Consider the following 20,980-nt stretch of genomic DNA (forward strand, 5'->3'; position numbering starts at 1 on the left):
AAGTCCTTCCATCATATGAACTGCAAGAAAGTGAGAGCTTGTATCTAAACACATTTGTACATAAAAGAAATCACAGATGAGGACTTTTCCTATTTTTTTAGATAAATGATAGGCACAGCAGGATACTTAAAATTTATTTTTAAAAACTACAATATTTAGAGAAAGGTTTGCTGTTTTGTCTATTTTTTAATTTCAGGGCATTTGGAATCTGTTCTACTATTAGGATGGAAGAAAATACAGAAAATGGGTAGGCTCACTTAAGTGTATGAGAAACATGCACTTATGTTTTATACTACTAACTATATTTGAATACATTATCAATGTAAGGTAGTCTCAGTAAAACTGAAAGACTTCAAATGTGTGTTCTTGCCTGAAGCATTTCGGTGTTGTTGCTTTTACATCACAGGATGAACAGTCCGCTTGAGGCCCCAGAAGCCTGACCATTGCTGGGGAGATGAACAGACCTGTCTGCCCTTGCTTCATTTTCTCCAGCCTGACTCTGCTATTCACCTACTCTCTGTTCTACAGCTGCCATAAAAGATTCTAGTTCATTACCACCATATCTGCCTGGCTTATGAAAGCCTACCTTTGATAGGATCTGAAATGTACAGGTGAGTGGTCTAAGCCAGAGGAATTATGCAGGGAAAAGCACAGATATCTGGGGCAAAGCCGAGTGGGCAAGAAGCCCACCATATCTAATAGCACCCACTGCCTCTCTCAGCTGGGGTGCAGTGGACAAAACAAGATGAATGCATGAAGGCGCCTGCCATCTGAGCAAACAGCCACAGCCACAGGCTAAGAAGTCAGCTGCCAGGGGACCAGGGGACAATGTTTAAGGACCATGGATTTGAACATGGATCTTAGAACTTTTATTGAGAAAAGTAGGTTTTTTCCAAATTAGTGACTTCCAATAATGCTGACCAGGGAGCTGGGACTCCTAAAGCTCAGCAAGGTGAAATTCCTGCCTGAAGTCACAATACTCAGAAAGCCGAGTCAAGTCTGAGACCAGGTCCATACCAATTTTGTACTCTGCCCACGATCCTACACCATTTTCACATTTGATACTTCTGTTCTTTAGATTTTTGTCCTTCTGAGTTTAATTTAAGGTACATTTTCCATCTACATTTAAGGTACATTTTTCCACTGTCACTTCCACAAAGTGAGACCCTGGGTCGCAGGGATATTACCTAGAGTCTGTAACTTGGTGACTCTCCAACATTGCAAATGTACTACTGTGCCGGCCAATTTAAGGGTGACTCTGATGCTAAACTACACTGATGCAACTGGATGTCACTTCAGCGTCCCTTAAAATGTCAATGAGAAGTATTTTGTGGTTCTTTTACTGCAGGTGCTGTTTTGAGCAAACTGGGTTTCTCCTGGACATGGTTAACTAAAACAATAGAATAGAGTTATTCTACATGATCTGGTTGACAACAAAGTACATATCCTTAAGGTTACTGGAGCCTCAAAAGAAAAGGACACCACCCTCCTGTCCTTGCCTAGCAACAGTCTCCGGTCACAGCCCTGACCAAAGTACTCACTTAGCAGGACCCATATAACCAAATATGTGGACTATCAATCGCCCAACTCTCCTTTCCACCTGGCACATTCTAGGCTCAGGTAGTCACCACCTCGCCGGACAGCCTGGCATAGGCCTCTCCAGCTTCACATTTTATCATCACAGGCTCAGCAAAATAGAGACAAATGCACTTTATGCACATACTGCTACTAAAAAGTGGAATGCCCGAACATTTAAAAAACTTAAGTGAATTCTTCCTAATATCACAGATTAATCATGCCTCATTCTGCAGAGACAGAAGTAAGGTGGGAGTAAACAAAACCACACCTCAAACTCAATTTCTCATATACTAAAGAAGGAGAAATTGAATACAATCCAACTATTTGCTTGTACTTCTTATCATTGCAAAGATAATAATGTTCTTTAAATTTGCTTTACGTCTTATGAGTCTCCGAAGTGCTTTCACACACCCTGCTTCATTCATACCGTATAGAGGAGGAAATAGGAGCGCTGAGCAGCCAGTGGCCAGAGAGTAGGGTGGCACCTTAACAAGAGGTCAAGCATGGAATCCTCTCATTGCCTATGGCTGAGCTCCACCTCTATGGACCTCGATTTCCTTTTCTGAAAGTCAAGGGAAGAATCAGATGGTCTCTTTCAGGGCTAACACCCTACAACTTGTCCGAAGTCACACTTAGGGTTAAGTGACAGAACTGGGACTTTTAAAACAATCAATATACACCCTGGACTATGCCAAACCCCTTTTAATAAGTAGAAGGACTGTTATCACTCTAACGTGACCCTGGATGCTCTGAGCTTGTGATCCGTATCTCAAGAATCCTAACTACTAGACAAACAAGTTTGCTTACAAGAAAAAAGCACTTCTATCATGGAACGTGGGGATCATTCCAGCCCTATGAGAAACTCTGCAGGTCAGACTGAAAGTGGTGAAGAAAACATCGTATCGTGCAAGGAAACCACTGAAACAGAGCCAACTTACAGTCCTGCCCCTCCAATGTGAAAGGGAAGGAAAAGACACACTAAATGCCTTACATGTCATGACTGTGCCCTAATGTGAAACAAAAATGCACAACAAAGATAAAGAAAGGACCCAAAAACTTCAAAGAAAGGAGCATATAAGAAGACAGCTTAGGGGATGGGGGAACAGAGCAACAAGTCACAAATCCCATCCCATCCATGTCCAAAGAACTCCCTCCCCAGGAGTACACAGAACAACTTCAGGAATAAGCTCAGGGAGATACGAAGCCTGGGTCACCTGGGCTGGTGAGACAAACCCCTGAGACTGCATGTGGTGAGTTACTCACGCACTAAAGACAACTCTCTCAGAACTTCTCTCTCACTGTGGAAACAAGTTTCACTCCTGGAACTCCAATCAAATTCCAGGCCCAGAACAGCGCTGCATTCCACTCCTCAGTCTTATGATAAGATCATCACTCTTTGAACTTACTCCCATTCTAGGACTGCAGTATCCAAATGATGACAGAAACCTAGGAGTTACCCTACATTCCTGGGTAGGGGAGAGGGAAAAAAAATGATTTTCAATCCAGAACTCGATACCCACACAATCTGCCAGGATATTATGATAGAGATTCTCAGAACTGTACCCCTTCTCAGAAAGCTGCTAGGAGATAAGCAAGGAGATCAGGAAGGAGGCTTAGGCGGTTCGGGACAGAGGAAGTAACAGGAGCAAAGCGGAGGGGAACGTGTAGGACGACAGGGTAAGAGCAAAGCAAAGAGCCAGTCCAGGGGAGCAGGCAGAAGGGGTCCAAGGAGGGCGGTCTCCTGGGGAAAAGACTGAGCTAACAGATTACCAGGTATGTCTGACCCCGCAGAAAGTTTCTCATAGGAGGGTATGGGAAAAACTCATGGATACACCTTTCGTTGCCCTCCAGAAAACAACATAAAACTGTAACAGGAAACATAGTTATAGTATAATACTTGGCTTAGCAAGATACAAGAGTTATGTAGAAACAAAAAAAATATAAACACCAAACACTCAATTAACTAATAGGTATAATATATCAATATTTTGATGATAAAAGGCCTAAATCCTAACCTACTAAAATAAAAGTCTAGATAATGTTAAAAACAAACACATCGAGACAATCTAAGATGTTATTTTAAAATATCACAATAAATACCATAAGTAATTACCAAATAAAAACTGAAGGTGTTGTAGGGAAGGGGAGCTTAGGAGGTAAATAAGCAAGGGGTAGGACTGAAGAATGCTGTTTTCCATGATGTTTAGTGCAGAGTAATTTTTAAAATCTATGTGTATGTGTTACTTTGATTAAAAAATAGACTGGGTCACTTTGCTGTACAGTAGAAATTGACAGAACACTGTAAACCAACTATAATGGAAAAAATAAAAATCATTAAAAAAAACTAAAAAAAAAAAAAATTGCCATCAGCAGTGAAGGAAAAAAAAAAAAAAAAAATTTGGTGTTCCCATCCTGGCTCAGCAGTAACAAACCCAGCTAGTATTCATGAGGACTTGGGTTCAACCCCTGGCCCCGCTCAGTGGGCTTAAGGATCCAGTGTTGCAGTGAGCTATGGTGTAGGCCAACAGCTGTAGCTCCGATGTGACCCCTAGCCAGAGAACTTACATATGCCATGGTGCAGCCCTAAAAAGACAAAAAATAAAATAAAGTAAAACAAAATAAAATAAAATAAAAAATAAATATTTAATGAGTAATCACTCTGTGCCAGGAACTGTTCCAAATGCTTTACAGATATCATTTAATCTTCACGACAATCTATTATATGATACTGCTATTGTCCTCACTTTAAAGATGAGGAAATTAAAGCAGAGAGAGGTTAAGTAATTTGCCCAGTATCTCACTGCTAGGAACTGATGGAGTCAGGATTCAAATTCAGGCAGAGACCAGAATCTGATGGTCTCAGCTCTGAAGGAAGCCAAGAAAATTTATAATTCAAAAATTATTGTGGGAACAGCGATGTGATTTTTACCTACTGATAAGCCTAGACAGTCAAAACCAATCAGACTAACAGACACGAGTAAGGAGAAAGCATTTATTTTCTCATATCTAAAATCCTATATTTCTCTATCAACAACAACAAAACGCAGCCTAAACAGCAAGAGCAGCAGAAAAAGGAAAAGTTGGAAAAAATTGCAGCCACACAAACTACAGTTAAAAAATGACTAAGTTTCCTTGATATATGAATTTGTTGGAAAACCATTTATCAACAGCCTGTTTCTCTCCAGCCGAGTCCCTCAAGCCGAGAGCCATGTCATTCCCCTTTGACTGATTAATTAGCCAATCAGGGGACATTTTTCATTGTGAGGCATGACGGTTTATTCCAGCTAATGTTTGGTCTCTAATGGCGACATATTAAAGCCAACTCGGCTATTTTAGCCCCATGGAGTGACCAAGAGGAAAGGATAGAAGATAAATCAAAAGAGTTCCCTTCAGTTTCCCTTCAGTCCTTAATAAAACCCCCAAGGAGCAAATGGCTGGAGGAAAGATCTTCTACCTATAAAGAGAAAAAACAAAGAAAAGGAAAGGTGGGAACGCCTTCAAGCCAAGGTGGGAACGCCTTCAAGCCAAGGGGGATCCCTTCCTGTTTCTGAAGAGCAATAATTTATCCTCTGTTGATTAACAGACCACTGATAGAACAGGCACCAAAAAGTCAATATCGAGTTCTTCTTGCTTTTATCAAAAGCTGTGCTCGATAGAAAGCCTGGCTCTGTAATGCTTCTTACTCACCTGGAGTGATCTCACTGCACCTGAGTTACAAGAGGCCAGCAAGTCACCAGATCCAAGGCACTGTTTACACACGGATCTCACTCCAGTCAGGAGCTGCCCACTGCTCTACAAGTTCTCTAAGCCTCTTATCCATCTCCATGCCTGACACGCCCCAAAGCACAGAGAAACAGAAGTTGAGATATCAGAGGAATCAAGTTCCTACACAGGACAGATGTGAGCAGTGACCTGTCCTGGAGACAGGAGACACACCTTAAAACACATTTCGTATACTGCTGAGCACATGCAACAAGATAGGCCTAGACAGCTGGTCTTGGCTATGCAATTCCACTCTTAAGCACATAAAATCATCCAGCTTTCTCCCTTGCAGACCAGAATGATTACTGGTCTGTGTCTAATGAGATCACAAACGTGTTTCAGTTGCCCTGAAGAGGATCTACTACCACCACTACCATCAGTATTATTCTGTGCATTTGGAATACCTGCAGACAGGATATCAGTTGCCCCAATTCTCCATTGTCTTGAAGTCAGACTTCTTACACATCTACAGTCACATGCCTGGACCCTACAGGCATTTAAGTTTGGGACAGGGGAAAAGTTGTTTTTCATGTTATGTCTTCTTTCTCTGCCTTGTCCACTCAGAGACTCCCACCCTTGTCAGTTCAATTGTCAGTTCTCTGTAGTTCTCCCTGACATCCCCAGTAATGTTAATGTCCCCCCCGGTCTGTGTTCCCACCATGGTTAAGCAACTAAATTCAATTCAACAAAAGCTTCACTGAGAACCTACTCCATGTTAGGGAGTACCAAAAGGCTCTGCCCTCATAGGGGTTCCAGTCTACTAAGGGAAGACAGAGAGAACAAGTGACCGATGGAGTACATCAGATGGTGATGACTGCTAAGGAGAAAGATAAAGCAAAGGAGAGGGTATAAGAATTTGGGGGGTTTTGTTGTTATCGTTTGTGTTTTCAACCATAAGTAGAGTAACTGAAGAAGGCCAACTGAGATGACAACTGCGCAGACTGTGAAGGAGGCAGGGAATGAGCCATTCCATACAAGAGCCCTCTTGAAGCACGGGCGAGACAGCAAGGAGGCCAGAGGGACAAGAGCAGGGCAGGCAGGGAAAGAACAGAAGCATGGCAGGAACTGCCAGTGTGGGAGAGCCAGGCGGGGCCGGCTGTGTCACGCAGGACCCTAGGCCATTGTGAGAAATGGCCTTCTATTCCGAGGGGGACAGGGAAACTCGGGACAGTTTTGAACAAAGTAGTGGCATGATCTCAAATGCACTGTCAAAAGACCACTTGAGCTGCTCTGAGGAAAATGCACTGGAGAAAAGATTCTATCTGATACTCGGGGAGAGTTTCTTACATCATGCTCAAGATGGTTATACATTCATCTCCTCTAGCAGAGGACCATGAATTCTGCTAAGGGGCAGAGTCCCACTGTCTTCGTAGCTTCAGTAATTAGAGTGATAATCGGGACACACCAGGTATTCAATAAATCATTATCGAATGGTTAAATTTTTGTAACTTTGAAGCTTTTCTTGCCTTTCCACTATTAAGTACCAACAAACTATACTTTCTGTAGGAGAGAAGAAAACAGAACTACACATAACCTATAAGAGAGTATCTTTTGTGTCTGATTTCTGGGATATTAACAGAAATGAAGGTCACACCAGGTACAAAGAATCATCTGGGTTTAAAATGCAATACCCTAGGAAAACTAAGATGATACAGTGAATAGTTTACCAATCTCCAAGGATGTTAGGTGGTTCAGATGATTCAGTGAAAGGAAAGAGGAGGGTAGGGGTCTCCTGCTACCTCTTAAATGGACTGTCACTCAAGTCTTAGGCATTTAATTCTACTGGTAAACGCCTCCAAAGTTAAATTTTCTATGACTTCACTAGATAATTCCCTCTTTAAATGGGAACATCTTTTAAAATATCTAACTTAATATCTGAAATTCACATTAAAAATCTGTTTCTCCCTTTCTACTGTTAACAGAATCAGACTGATTTTTAGCATGATGACAGAAACAGCCCTACTTTGTACAGGACATAAACTAGATGATCCCAGGTCTTTCTGCCCTTGCAATCCATTATCTTTACATAAATAAACAAATTCTAAAGGTACTAAAACACTGTAAATCTTTTGAGAATAGGGACAGCATCAAATCCATTTTGAAGATTTTATTAAACTCAGTACCATCATCTCCATGGATACTCAATAAATGACGGTAAGAAGTTTCTATCTCAGTTTTCTTTCATTTTTTTAAAGCAATGAGTTCTGTACTCTCTAAACAAATGCCTACCCTTCTCCCCAAAATTGTACAGGACATCATATTAGAAGGAAGATTACTGCCTTTGTCATTACTTATCTTAAATACTGATTAAGACAGAACTGATTTGCTACGAAGCCCTCTATAACATGCTTCCAGATACCTTTGCCCCTAATGCCATTCTGTGAACACATTCCTATAAAATATGGAACCCGGGCCTCAACAGAACAGTTCAAATACAGTCACCAGTGCAGAAAACAGGCAATAAACCTGTTGCTTTCAGCTACTTCTAAAGCAGCTGAGGTCCTCATTCAGGATAGTTGCCATGCTGGGTATTTTGGCCTAGGTTAAATTCATGGTCAAGTCACATGTCCCAGCCTCTAAGTCAATTCTTTTTTTTTTTTTTTTGCCATTTCTTGGGCCGCTCCCATGGCATATGGAAGTTCCCAGGCCAGGGGTCTAATCGGAGGTGAAGCCGCTGGCCTACACCAGGGCCACAGCAATGCTGGATCCGAGCCGCGTCTGCAACCTACACCACAGCTCACGGCAACGCCGGATCATTAACCCACTGAGCAAGGTCAGGGATCGAACCCGCAACCTCATGGTTCCTAGTCGGATTCATTAACCACTGCGCCACGACGGGAACTCCTCTAAGTCACTTCTCATTCAACTGCTATCAAATTAGTTCTTTCCAGGTTTAAATGAAACTTTACATATCTTCTCTAAATTTCATCTATTTAATTCTGGCCAAATGTCCCAGCTGAGAGACTGTTTTGAATCTTGATTCTGTTATTCATGGTCAAAACGATGACAAGAATTACTGAAGTCGTCACTGCTGGCAAAAAAAAAGTAGAGACCTTAAATGTACTATTTAGCTTGTTTGTGGGTTTGGTTTAAATTTATCTCTAACTACAAGGTTCTTCATTATAAGATTACCTTAGCAAATACTAGGCTGGAAAGCTGCTCAATTTCTGAATGGTTGACGGGAGATCTGGGGTGAGAAGGGGGAACCAGAGTGACAGAGGTCTGCAGGAAGCAGAGAAATTCAAATTTAAGAGTCCATATCCTATAAGCCATTTTCAATATTCACACCAATTTAGACATACAGGTCATTAACATGAAAATTCAGAACTAATGAGGAAGTTCCTTCAATTCAAAGACATTTCAAGTAAAAGAAAATTTTTAAAGGGGGAGACTCTTCCCAATGATCTTCCCTATGAGGTACTTAGCATTGTTTACTGAACTAGAAGAAAGAATGGTCCAAAATACCCCCATGAATTCAAACAACTAAAAGACAGAGTCTGCTTACAAGTTCAGATTTGACAATCAGCAAGAAATGGGAAAGAAAGGGGATCTGTGATGAGAAAGGGACACAAACAATAAATAAATCATGCTTCCCCCCTCCTCAGTGGAAAGCAAGAAAAGTGATCATTAGCTGGGTATCCTGAGAGAGCATGAGAAACATTCACGAGATTTCTAATTCAATCGGGCTACTCAGGTGAAGAACTTGACAATTATTTTGCCAAAAGCCTCTGCCAGAAGCATGTTGTTTAGAGAAACAGAGTAGGAATGCTGGTAACACACTCTCAATCCTGGATATGGTTTAGGAGTATTTTCTCTAGTGATAAGGCTGAATCAGGAAACAAGCTGGATAGAGGAAGGAAACTGGGAAGGTAGGGGAGGGAAAAAAATGAGAAAAGAAAAAAAAAAAAAAAAAAAAAGTAGTAGTATCAGGAAGTTCAACCAGATAGGAACTAATGGAATTTGTTTTTCAGTGTCTCCAACTCCAACTTGCAAACCAAATGAGAAAAGACACACACACCTCTAAATCCTGACAGGGACTGGCCAGCACCAGTGTCTACTGCAATTCTCAAGGGGCCCCAGTAATTTCAGTTCAATATATTGGATCATTTCTTTGTCTCCATAGAAAGTGCATACATCTCCAATTTAGGTGCACTCCAGTCCAGAGTGACTGTCTTCCCATTAACATAGTATGAAGACTGTGGGGAAAGGATAGACACAGAAATCCAACCATTCCCATGGCAGAATGGTTTATTAAAAGTTTTCTGAGCAACTGGTAGTCTGTGATGATCTCTCATCACTTGAGCAAGTAGTTCTGAGTAGCCAGCTTCACTCGGGGAACAGTGCCCCCAGGCAGCCTCTGGGGCTTGAGGGAAAACTGAGAGCTGATAAAGTCAGAGTATGGTCCCTGAAGAGAAAAGAAGGCTTTAACTTCCATGCAATGAAAAACAGTCAATGAGGGAGTTCCGGTCATGGCACAGCGGAAACGAATCTGACTAGGAACCATGAGGTTGTGGGTTTGATCCCTGGCCTCGCTCAGTGGGTTAAGGATCCGGTGCTGCTGTGAGCTCTGATCTGGTGTTGCTGTGGCTCTGGCATTGGCTGTAGCCCTGATTGGACCCCTAGCCTGGGAACCTCCATATGCCACACGTGCGGCCCTAAAAGGACAAAAGACAAAAAACAACCAACCAAACAAAACAAAACAGTCAATGAGAAGCCTGTGGAAAACTAGTCCAGAGTGAAATGCAATTTATGGCAAATGGGATTGATTTTTCAACACATAAAATGGCATAAGCAAACACTGATTCAATAATCCTTTCTCAAAACTCTACTTTGTACTCCAGTGGATTAAGCCTGGCACTGGATTGGAAATTAGCTGATGAAAATGTCCTATTCTCAGAGAAGAGAGAATTATTTACTAATTAAAACATTCACAAAGGGAAAAAATATCAAACATCAACCTTGATGCCATACAGTGTAAACCAAGATTTTTAAGATGAGTAACAAGTCCATTTTTCAAAAAGAGAAGTACAGTGAGACTTCGATTTACTGAAGCCCTCTGTGTGCCAAGCACTGAATCAGCCACATGCTGGGGACCCACAACCAGTACACCCCGAGTCCTCTCTCTGACTGGCTGGTCAGAGACTGACCTTTTTCCGACTGGTAGGGTAGATCCCTGCCCAGTCATGTGACAGATGAGAGTCCACATGTAAAAAAAAAACACAGTGGACTTATTTCTTCAGTAAATGTATAAAGGTCAGAGAGAGGATGAAGGTATAATTTAAATTTCATAAATGGATTCTAGACATCTTGGATTGTTTGTTTTGATGTGAATTTATTTTTACCTAAGTAATTCCTACTACCCTCACAAAGAAAATTTTCATTTAAGTGACTTTTTTCTTTCCTATTGGGAAGGGAATTTTTTTAAGCATAGTCCTGGATTTAAAGCTTCTTTTTGGTTCAAAGACTTCCTTGAAAATCAGATGAAAGCACTGGACTTTAAATATCTATACTTACATGCACACATGCGAATGTACAAATTCTGCATGCAATTAAAGGAGCTCACCAACCTCATCATGAGTGTACCCAGATACTGCCCAAGGAACTCCCCTATCCTGACACAGATGCCAATCTGTCACATCATGATGACACCTGGTACTTATAAATCACTTTGCAAACAATTAAAAAAATACATAAAAGAAAAAAAAGAAATCACTTTGCAGTCTGATATACTTCCAAAATTACTGAAGTAAATGATTTAACCGATAGCCTTGGACTTCAGAAACACCAAATGATCTGATTTCTACAAGGCATTTCCTAAAGACCCATGAGATAGAAGATAAAATCTAGCACAGATAAGTGCAGGAGGCAGGTCATGGAAACAATCAGCCCTTAATACCTGGGTATTGATCATTACCGACATGAGCAGACTCTGCACCAGACTGTGAGAGATCAAACAGTCCACATACATGCTATTCTATTTTGAATCAGACAATTAGCAGCAGTGACTGCTGGCGTGAGAGGTGTTGGTGAAGGGAGGGTGACTTTAATAGGGGTTGTGTGTGAGAGATGCCTATGGCGAGAGAACAGCTTTGGATCTTAATTCAGACAGTGGTTACAGGATCTGCAAACGTGACAAAGTGGCCCAGAGCCACATACACAGATCACACTGTCAGTTTCCAGGTTTTCACCTTGTAGGACAGTTACATAAGATGTAATCCCTCTGTACTAGCTTTGCAACTTCCCATGAAATCTATAATTATTTCAAAATAAAAAGCTTAAAGAAAACAAAAAGCAAAAAATAACCCTCCTGACTGGTATTAATCACGGGGTGCTCATGTTTTTTAGATATAAATATATTTAGATCATTAAATTCATTTGAGAGGCCAGAAAACATACAGGTAACACGTCACCTATGATCCAAGAACTCCAGCTAGCTTGTTCTTAATTCAGCTTGCCTATGACAAAGGAAAATGTTCCCAAAGCTGGCCCAGACATTTGATAATGCACTTCTGATGTTCATTACAGTTCAATTCTGACTGAAAGCAATGTAGTGAAGTTTTGAATTTTTTTTTTTTCTTTTTAAGGCTGCACCTGTGCAATATGGAAGTACCTGGGCTAAGGGTCAAATCAGAGCTGCAGCTGAGGCCTACACCACAGCCACAGCAAGAATGGTTTGGAGTCACATCTGTGACCTCTATCACAGCTTGCGGCAACACCGAATCCTTAACCTGCTAAGCGAGGCCAGGGATCAGACCCCCATCCCCATGGCTACTAGTTGGGTTCTTAACCCGCTGAGCCACAATGGGAACTCTGAAGTTTTGAAATTTGATCTCTGATTTTTAGCAAAATGAGAATCGACAAAGTTATGATAAAGTATTTAACTACTTATGTCTCTGACAAAAATCTCAAATAAAACTTACAACTAAATCATTTAAATGTAGATTTAAAAAAAAATGCAAAACAAAGTTAATTAACACTGGCAGCAGTGTGGTACAGGGTTAAAAACACTGGCTTTGGACTCAGAAGGACCTGGATTTAAAGCCCATTTACTCTACTTTGGAGGCTGGTTACAACCCTTCCTGATCTTCAGTTTCCTCCCTGCTAACAAGGTGAAGATGATGCCACTTCACAGGACAGTTCTGAAGATTCAACGGATAACATCCTAAGTGTCCATCCAGCACAGTGCCTGGCACACAGATGCTTCAAAAAGCCATAGTTTGCAAGATGCTAACAGCCAGGGGTTAGAGAAATCAGCAGGTTGGGCTGAGAGGTACGACGCAGCCCAAGCCCAGTGTGCACCCACCCAAGGTTCTCTCAATCTAGACACAAAAACAAGCTCAGTATCTGTACCTATCCAGCACCCAGTGAGGTACTAGTGCTTTAACATTTCAAACTGCTACGGTTTCTGGGACTCTTCCGAATCTGACCTCCAGCTGCACACCTTGGCCTTGGCAATGCCAAATATAACTTGAGGCCAATGTTGCTATGGGGTCAAGAGAGTAAAACAAAGCAATATTCCTTCCAACTGAATACAGGAGCCAAAAGAAGTTGTATTTTCAAACACATCTGATCAAAGGACTTCTGCCTTGGCTATAAGGGCTGTTGTAACTAATATGTAAGGTTTCTTAGCAACAGTTTACTTAGCAACAAGGAAGGTGCAGGTGTGCCTCAATAAAAGCAAACTCAATAGGTGAAAATCCATATGTGTATAAAAGATAAATTTAAAAGTGACTGCTTTACAGACTTGATTTGGTGTCTAAAAATGTGCTTACATTTAAATACACACTATCTCATAGACACATGCAGGTATGTGTGAAATGTGAGCTACTGCAGACACCCTACACGCTCACTGTGGTACCTGTAGCACAGCATGACCAGCGGCAGCAGCAGTGTCCGGGGAGCCCCTCAGAAATGCAGAATCTCCGGCCCCATCCAACCCTCATGAAACAGAACCCACAGCTTAACAAAATCCCAGAGGTGTACACATGAGGATTGAGAACTCCTGCTCTAGGGAACATTCCTGACACTAGGGCCAGAAGCTCTACCTACAAAGTTATCTGTCAGCACTTCTGCTAGTGACTCTCAATCCTTTTTTTTTTTTTTTTTTTTTTTTTGCTTTTTAGGGCTGCACCTGAGGCATATGGAGGGTCTCAGCCTAAGGGTCTAATTGGAGCTACAGCTGCCAGCCTACCACCACAGCCACAGCAATGCAGGATCCAAGCCGTGTCTGCGACCCACACCACAGCTCATGGCAACGCCAGATCCTTAACCCACTGAGAGAGGCCAGGGATTGAACCTTCGACCTCATGGTTCCTAGATGGATTCGTTTCCGCTGTGCCATGATGGACACTCCCCAATCCTTACTCCTCATTACACACAGAATAAACACCTGAATCATCTGGGTAGGCTTTTTTCCCCCCTTTTAATTAAAAAAAAAAAAAAATTCTCTCTCTTCTAATACTGATGCCCAGACCCTAATCCAAACTTTGGATTTCGCTGACCTGGAGTGAGATCCTGACAACAGCATTTTTTTTAAAGCTCCTGAGGCCACTCAAGTGTAACCATTTTTGGGAAGAACGGCCCTCAAGCAGGAGCTGCTCCCTGAGAGAATGCAGCGTCACTGACAAGCAGGATCTTAAATGCATCATCAGAGCAAGAGATATGCCTGGATATAATTCTTGCATAAAACACATAATTACATCAAGATTGGTCTTCTCCACACCAAGTGTACCAAGACAGATTTTTCCTCGGTTACCACTAGGGAACTGTTTCTGGAACTCCTCAAACACAAGGGAATGGCTTACTTTAACGTGATCACAAGTGACTACACCACCAAAAAAGTCAGGTAATGCCACAGAGTGTTGAGAAACCTCATGGCATCTAACACCAGAAAGACCCCAAAGAGATGTTGGCCAGCAGATTAGAAATCTCTAATCTCCCACAACGAAAAGCTTTCCTGTGCTTACTACATATATCCTTTTAAAGTTCTACCAAAAGCCCATAAATAATATTTTCTTTCCTGATCTGTCAATTGTATGATTTCTAGGAGGGTGCTGGAAAAGACAGGGGTTGCAGGCAATGGAGACTGGCAGTAGGGAGACCAAAAAAGGCAAGAATTTAGAAAAGCCAGTGCAGTGGGAAAGCAAGTCAGAGAGAGCTGGACAGAAAGGTCATCGTCAGGCATCCAGGGAGGGATGTGGGGCTGAGGTGGGGGCGCAGGGGGTGGCCAGGTTTGGTTTTAGGCAGATCAGGGCCAAGAGAGGATCCCCAAGGATCCTGAGTTTACTGAGGATGGTCGGAGGAGAGGGGTTCGAGAAGATGGAGGTAAGTCAGATGTGAAGTTCCTGGTGAACAAGGCAGGGGCCTGATCTGTGTCACAGAGCAACCACCGAGGGGCAGAGTTGTGACAGAAGCAGGGTTGTCTGATAACCCTGGCTCTTGCCAACAGTCTTTTGGGAGTGAAGCCTCCACTGGGGTCTGACATCAGGACACCTCCTTCCTGGGACCCACCTACCTCTGCCATGAGTCAGCAGAGACCCACAGATACCAGCGCTCAGGAGGCCTTGGGGCCCAGAGTCCCTTTCTAGGCCTGTTCCCTCTGTCCTTGCTGCTAAACATGTGGGGGCAGAAAAGTGATAAAGGACTAGGAGCCTAGTCCCAACCTACAAAGGAAATCACCAAATTTCCAATAAATGGTAATTCTCCAGTCTTTGAAAATAATATTAAGTAACAAATAGCTACCATCCTGGAAAATTCTCTGTCAAGTCTGGAGGAATGTCAGAAATAAATGGAACAGGTCTATTTTGCTCTACAGTCATCAGGGCCTTGATGAGGAACCAATAAAGGAACATAAGCCTGACACATCAAATTAGCCGAGTTACAGTTGTTGCAACCAGATTTTTGTAGATAAGACCAATTTAAAATAATTGTATTGCACTATCTCCAGAAATACTAATTTCAAAAATTCAAGTATTTTGACATCCAAGGTTATCTCTTACAGCTGGAAATGGCACAAAAACCTTTGTGCTGTATCACATAGCCCAGCTTAATAGTCAGGATTATGAATGATGGATCTATCCCTTTAGGGGGTAGCTGAGGCACTCTATTCTTAATCTTCTAGTTTGGAAATAAACAATACTCCACAGTGGCGGAAACGTAACATCTAAATTCCTGCCAGATCCTCCATGCCGAGTCAACACTACCTCAAAGTGCTTTTAAGGCGGAAGGGCCCAGGACTAGAGTGCACGTCTGATATTCTTCCTCCCTAAACATTTCCAGCCGTGCTGATGGGACAGGCACAGCCCTTTGCATCTATCAGTTACAGGCATCCTTCCTGGAGTTTAGGCCAGTCCTCACACCAGGAGAAAAAACCCAGATAACACACACTCTGTTTCCTTATAATACAGATCATCCATCAAGTACCAGTATTAAACGGATCACACCTAGCCCTTGCATGAAGCCTGCAAAAGGTTTTTTGGTATAAGTCTGGAAAGTACTGTTAATAATAAATATATATAGTTCAACACAGTGTTGAAAATCAGCTTTGAAATACCACATATCAATTGCATGGGGCTTCATACCTCAGGAGTCTTCTTCTTCTGCCTTTTTCCAAAAATGCAGTCAAGATCTGTTTTGCTCCGAGATGAGAGATCCTTCCCTAGAAGAACAACAAGATGCTTGTCAGTAAGACTTTCTTTCCCAAGTAAGGAGGACAAATAGGAGACTCCTGAAAGCAAGATGGGTTTTGGAAAACAAAGAAACAATTTTGAAAACTACTGACTTTCTGTTTCCTCTTCACAGATTATAACCGTTTAATTAATAAATATAATTAAATTTTAAAATCACATAAGTGAACCAGAACCACTGACTTTCTCTTAATGGCAGGAAAAACCTAGATCATTTAGATCAATAGGAAAACTAAATTCTAAAGCTAGCTCTACTCCTGGTATGCCCTCAAGGGATGCTTTCTGGGTCTCTGGGTTCACCGTTTCTAAAACAGCTCTCATTTAGTTCAAGGAGACATGAGCTGCTTACTTAGGATTATAAAATGCAGAATAAAAAAAAAAAATGCTAAGATAGATAGCTCCAAAACTTCACATGCACCATGAATGAGAATATATTGTATATAACACATAGAAACTCAACATTAATTGAATGAATGAAAAAAATTTAAATAAATACAAACAAAACTGTATTACGGTGAAAAGATTTCAGATTTTTTTTTTAATTTTGCTTATGCTATAGTGATACCATTTTAAAATAAAAAGGATACCTAATAAGAGCAGGAAATTAAACAGCTTCTGGCAAAGGTGGTGTCCAAAGGATCCATGATTTTATGAAAAACACTAAACTCTTTAACTTCATTTCAAACCCACAAACCAACTAATTTAAAATTCAGTTCTTTGGAATTTCCACTTCTACCAATAATACACTGTGAGTAGTGGACCAAATCTACTCCCATTTGTCAACTTCATTGTAAATGCGTTTTAAAATGGAACCACTACATACAAAGTCTTGAGGTTCTGGGGGAGTGAGGTGCTGGGTCAGATGCAGGCATTTTTGTTTTAAGCTGGAAGCCTGAGTTCCACTGCACAGACTCACTTGTCTTCTTGGCTTCCTGCAACAAACTGACTTGGGAAAGTAATGCCATGACCCAGAGTGTTCTAGTTCACTGACCTCACTGACTATCACTGGGGCATGCAAATATGATACTGCTCAGTGAGTCCATGAAATTAAAAAAAAAAACAAACATTCTCCGATTTAACGCAAAACCAGGTGCCAAAACCAGTTTCCTAGGCTGCAGACCAGATTTCATGGGTCTAGCGAGACCGGTTCCTGCCAGGAGTGCCCATGCCTGGGCGCCTTCGCACTGCTCTCACCTCTCTTCCTGGGCTGCAATGAAGCTGCCCAGTCCTAGCTGGTTATAAAGTAGGACCCAGAAAGAAGGCCCCCAAGGAAACCTACTCAAGAACAAAATAAAGCAGATCCCAGATAGGAACTCAGAAAATGAGCCAGAAAAGCAGGGAATAAAACTGGCCACAGTGGGAGGAAGTGGACCACCCCAGGAAGTTTAGCGATCTATTCTGAGTTCTGTCATCGGCATAACCCAACCCTCACTGCAAGGCAGTATCTAGTTCAGAAAAAGGAGTTGTACGGAGTTCAAAACATGTAGCAGCCACCCCTCCATAAGCTAGCTTCTGGAATGGAAAAGATACCCTAAAAGGAACCAAATTAAGATCTCTTTTATAGCAAGTGAACTGAAAAGAATGTTGGTGGGATTAGGGGAGGATACATGCAAGATGATTCTAAAACAGGACGTCAAAACATGAATGCGTAGAGATTAAAAACAAATCTAAAAATCAAAGGGAAAGCGGCCAAACTGTTGGAGAATGTACCAAGGAAGGTGCAAGTGTTTCTAAAGTTTTGGTGATGGGTTCTTGTGTCAGAAATTTTATCCTTTAGCAAAGTTCACTTAAGTAAATGTAGAAACCAGGATTGTTACAGGCCTTGCTCTGGATTTGATCTGGAAAACAAAACACAGAGAAGAATTAAGAGTCAGAGACCAATGGAAAGGAACTTAAAGGTAGATAAAAATGTGAAGATGGAAGCGATACTGAAACAGTTATTAGGTAATGGTCCTGGCTAATTTCTAAGTGTTATAGAATTACAGCCCCTTTTCAATAAATATACATAATGAGTTTGAAAGTCACTGACTTCAGTTCTGAATGATGGTCAAATCACAGCAAATACTGTTGATAAACTTGTCTCTTAGAGAAAATGACAATCAAAAAAATTGAAGAGAACAGGAAATACATGTTATTTGCCTGGATTTGGTTTATCAACCTACCAGTCTTCAATTCTTCAATTAGCCATAACATTTTAAGAACCAAAAAAAAAAAAAAAAAAAGGATGCCAGTAGCCCAGCTGATATAACAAAGTCCATGAAAGGATGATCCGATACTTTCAGAGAACAGCACTTCATTTATGATTATTTTGGCTGTTTTTCTAATAATGAGGACTATCAAGTGTTCCTGTCTACCAGAGCAGCAAACCGGGAGAAAGGAACATGACCGCTGTAGCCACACACACAGCCCACATGGGTAGCAAATAAAACCATAAAAAATAAACCTAAGAACTTTGAAATCATGGAGATTTGGAGCCTTTTAGTTTCAAGGGCAAAAGTGAGATAGAGCTGAACATGCCGTAAGGTGGAAACTATATTAGAGCACTGTATTATAACCAGGGTTCAAAAAACCCAAGTTTTTCTATGCAGAGTAAAAGGGCAAGGGTAAGGAAATGCAGGTTTGAGAAATATGTTTGTTAAAGAAAAAACACTGACAGTTTCTGTAGGTAGCGTCGCTTACTTACAAATTTTTTTGCATTCTCCAATCAAGAAGGATTAAAAAATATTCTATTTTAATCTTTTTTAAATGAAAACACATCAGACAGATAATAAGCCGAGGATGGAAGATTATATCAACTCCATGGAAAGGTTAATGATGTGAATAAACCAGGAAACCTGAAAGACTCAGAATAGAGGGTGAAATGAGACCCTCATAACCAATAATAAGACAGTTGGGATTTTTTACAAGCTTGCGAAGGTGCTACTTTATTTACATTTAAATGTCAAAAGAGCCAGAACCAGAAGAGGAAACACCCATGGCCAGCAGAGAATGAATGACTGTGGGGAGTCTGCCAGGCCAGGAACACTAGTCTGGTCTAGACTCTAGGGCCAACGACAGGGACACAGGCTGTGAGTGTAGTTTCCTTTTTTTAAGAAACAAAATATCACAAATCGTCACCGGAATAAGAAGTCTGATAAGTAATCACAATGAAGCTGCCCAAGTACAGTCTATACAACCTTCCACTGCTGCACGACTGAGGGGAAAAAGCAATGCTCTCTCGACAACTTCTCACTGTATAACATTAAAAACCCCAAAATGGCTTCGGAAAAATTGATATTTCCCCTTTTTTTCCTTCACTGAAGATACGACCTCACCAAACATTTTTCCAAATAAAAAGAAACCACCATTTAAACAAATATGGATGAAACTAACATTTTGAAATTGTGAAAAAAATTATGTCAAATTTAAATGATAAACTTGGGATTAGAGAAAGGAATAATTCTGTATCAGATCTAAAATGCTAGAGCCAGTATTTAGGCAGTAGCAAATTTTACAATGCTATTTGCTACTGTATTCTCTCCAAGTGAATTTTTTTTGCATCTTTTTAGGGCATATGGAGGTTCCCAGGCTAGGGGTAGAATCGGAGCTGTAGACGTCAGCTTATACCACAGCCACAGCAATGTCAGATCTGAGCCGTGTCTGCAACCTACACCACAGCTCATGGCATTGCTGGATCCTTAACCCACTGATCAAGGCCAGGGGTCGAACCTACACCCTCATGGATACTAGTCAGATTTGTTTCTGCTGAGCCATGATGGGAACTGCTGAAGTGAAACTTTTATCTTCACTCTTCACACCAAGTTAAGTAAAATGCCATCTTCCCATGGTTTAGCTTCCTGGACCACTAATGAAGTTACAATCTGATGAGTGAATCATCATCATCAAATAAGTGAGTTTTTAAATAATTACCAGCATATTCATGAGCTAAAACCCTTGTTGTCCATTAGGCTGAACAAACCAAAATTTCCACATTTGGCACCCTTTCTGTTAAGTTCTAAAACAGAACCTATTTTAGAACTCAAGAATGACTTAAAAATCTTTCTTCATTTTACAGAAAAGGACACTGGGGCTGAAAGAAGGGAAGAGGTTAAGTGATTTGAGAGAGTCACAGCCAGAACACAGCTTCCTGTGCCCTAAGATAGTCCACCTTGGAGGAAACAGGGAATTTATCATTCATATCCAGTGACAGCTGTTCTACAAGGAAAGATTTCTTCTAGTAGATGAAAAAACTTTAAAATAAACTTTCACTGTGGATTGTTAAGATGGATGGGAAGTGATTATTTTCCTCACTACCTGCATTTCTGCCTCCTCCAATCTTTTCTGCTTATTCTCAATCTGCATTTCCTCTATTTTCTCACTCAATCACCCCTGCTACCTTTGTGACAATATATCTTGAATTATCTTCCATGCACACCAATGCACCCCTTCTCCCCAAGCAAGGCTTAAAAAAAAGCAAACTTCATTTTATCTTTTATTTATTATTTTTTGGCCATGTCTACAGCAGGCAGAAATTCTGGGATCAGGGATCAAACCCGAGCCACCGGGTTTGATCCCTAACCCACTATGCCACCAGGGAACTCCAAACAAATCTCACTGCAAAAGAGAGAAAATGAAGGCACAATATACCAAGCAAGTTGATAACATCACCTGGCAAGGGGGTGGTATAAACAGAAATAGAAAGAGGATACTCCTGGCATCCATTAGATTAAAGTAGATTAAAGAGGTTTATCCCGGCTTCCACAAAGCTTCAGATGAAGTCATGCATGTAGTCAGCGACTAAAAGAAAATGAGAAGATTCTACTTGCAAAAGTGAAAGCGCAAAAGGCTGCCAAACCATCCACACATTAGAGGGCACTCTTCCACTGTTTTTTTTGTTTTTTTTTTCTATAGGGACTAATGAAAAGGAGGGATATTTAAGGAATTGGGTATGAAGTGACGGTTTAGCTTCTCCTGAA

The 20,980-nt window shown here is 41.2% G+C and overlaps 1 protein-coding gene across 4 annotated transcripts in view; it reads right to left on the reverse strand.

Moving 5' to 3' along the window:
* Nucleotides 1-20,980, reverse strand: part of PINX1 (PIN2/TERF1 interacting, telomerase inhibitor 1) — a 76,109-nt gene that overhangs the window by 37,388 nt on the left and 17,741 nt on the right. For all 4 annotated transcript variants that reach the window (XM_021072652.1, XM_021072653.1, XM_003483400.4 and 1 more), the window contains exon 6: nt 15,921-15,997. In XM_021072652.1, the coding sequence (XP_020928311.1) occupies nt 15,921-15,997 (77 nt within the window). The remainder of the gene's footprint in view (nt 1-15,920; nt 15,998-20,980) is intronic.

The sequence above is a fragment of the Sus scrofa genome, chromosome 14, assembly GCF_000003025.6.
Source record: "Sus scrofa isolate TJ Tabasco breed Duroc chromosome 14, Sscrofa11.1, whole genome shotgun sequence".
Classification (NCBI taxonomy): Eukaryota; Metazoa; Chordata; class Mammalia; order Artiodactyla; family Suidae; genus Sus; species Sus scrofa.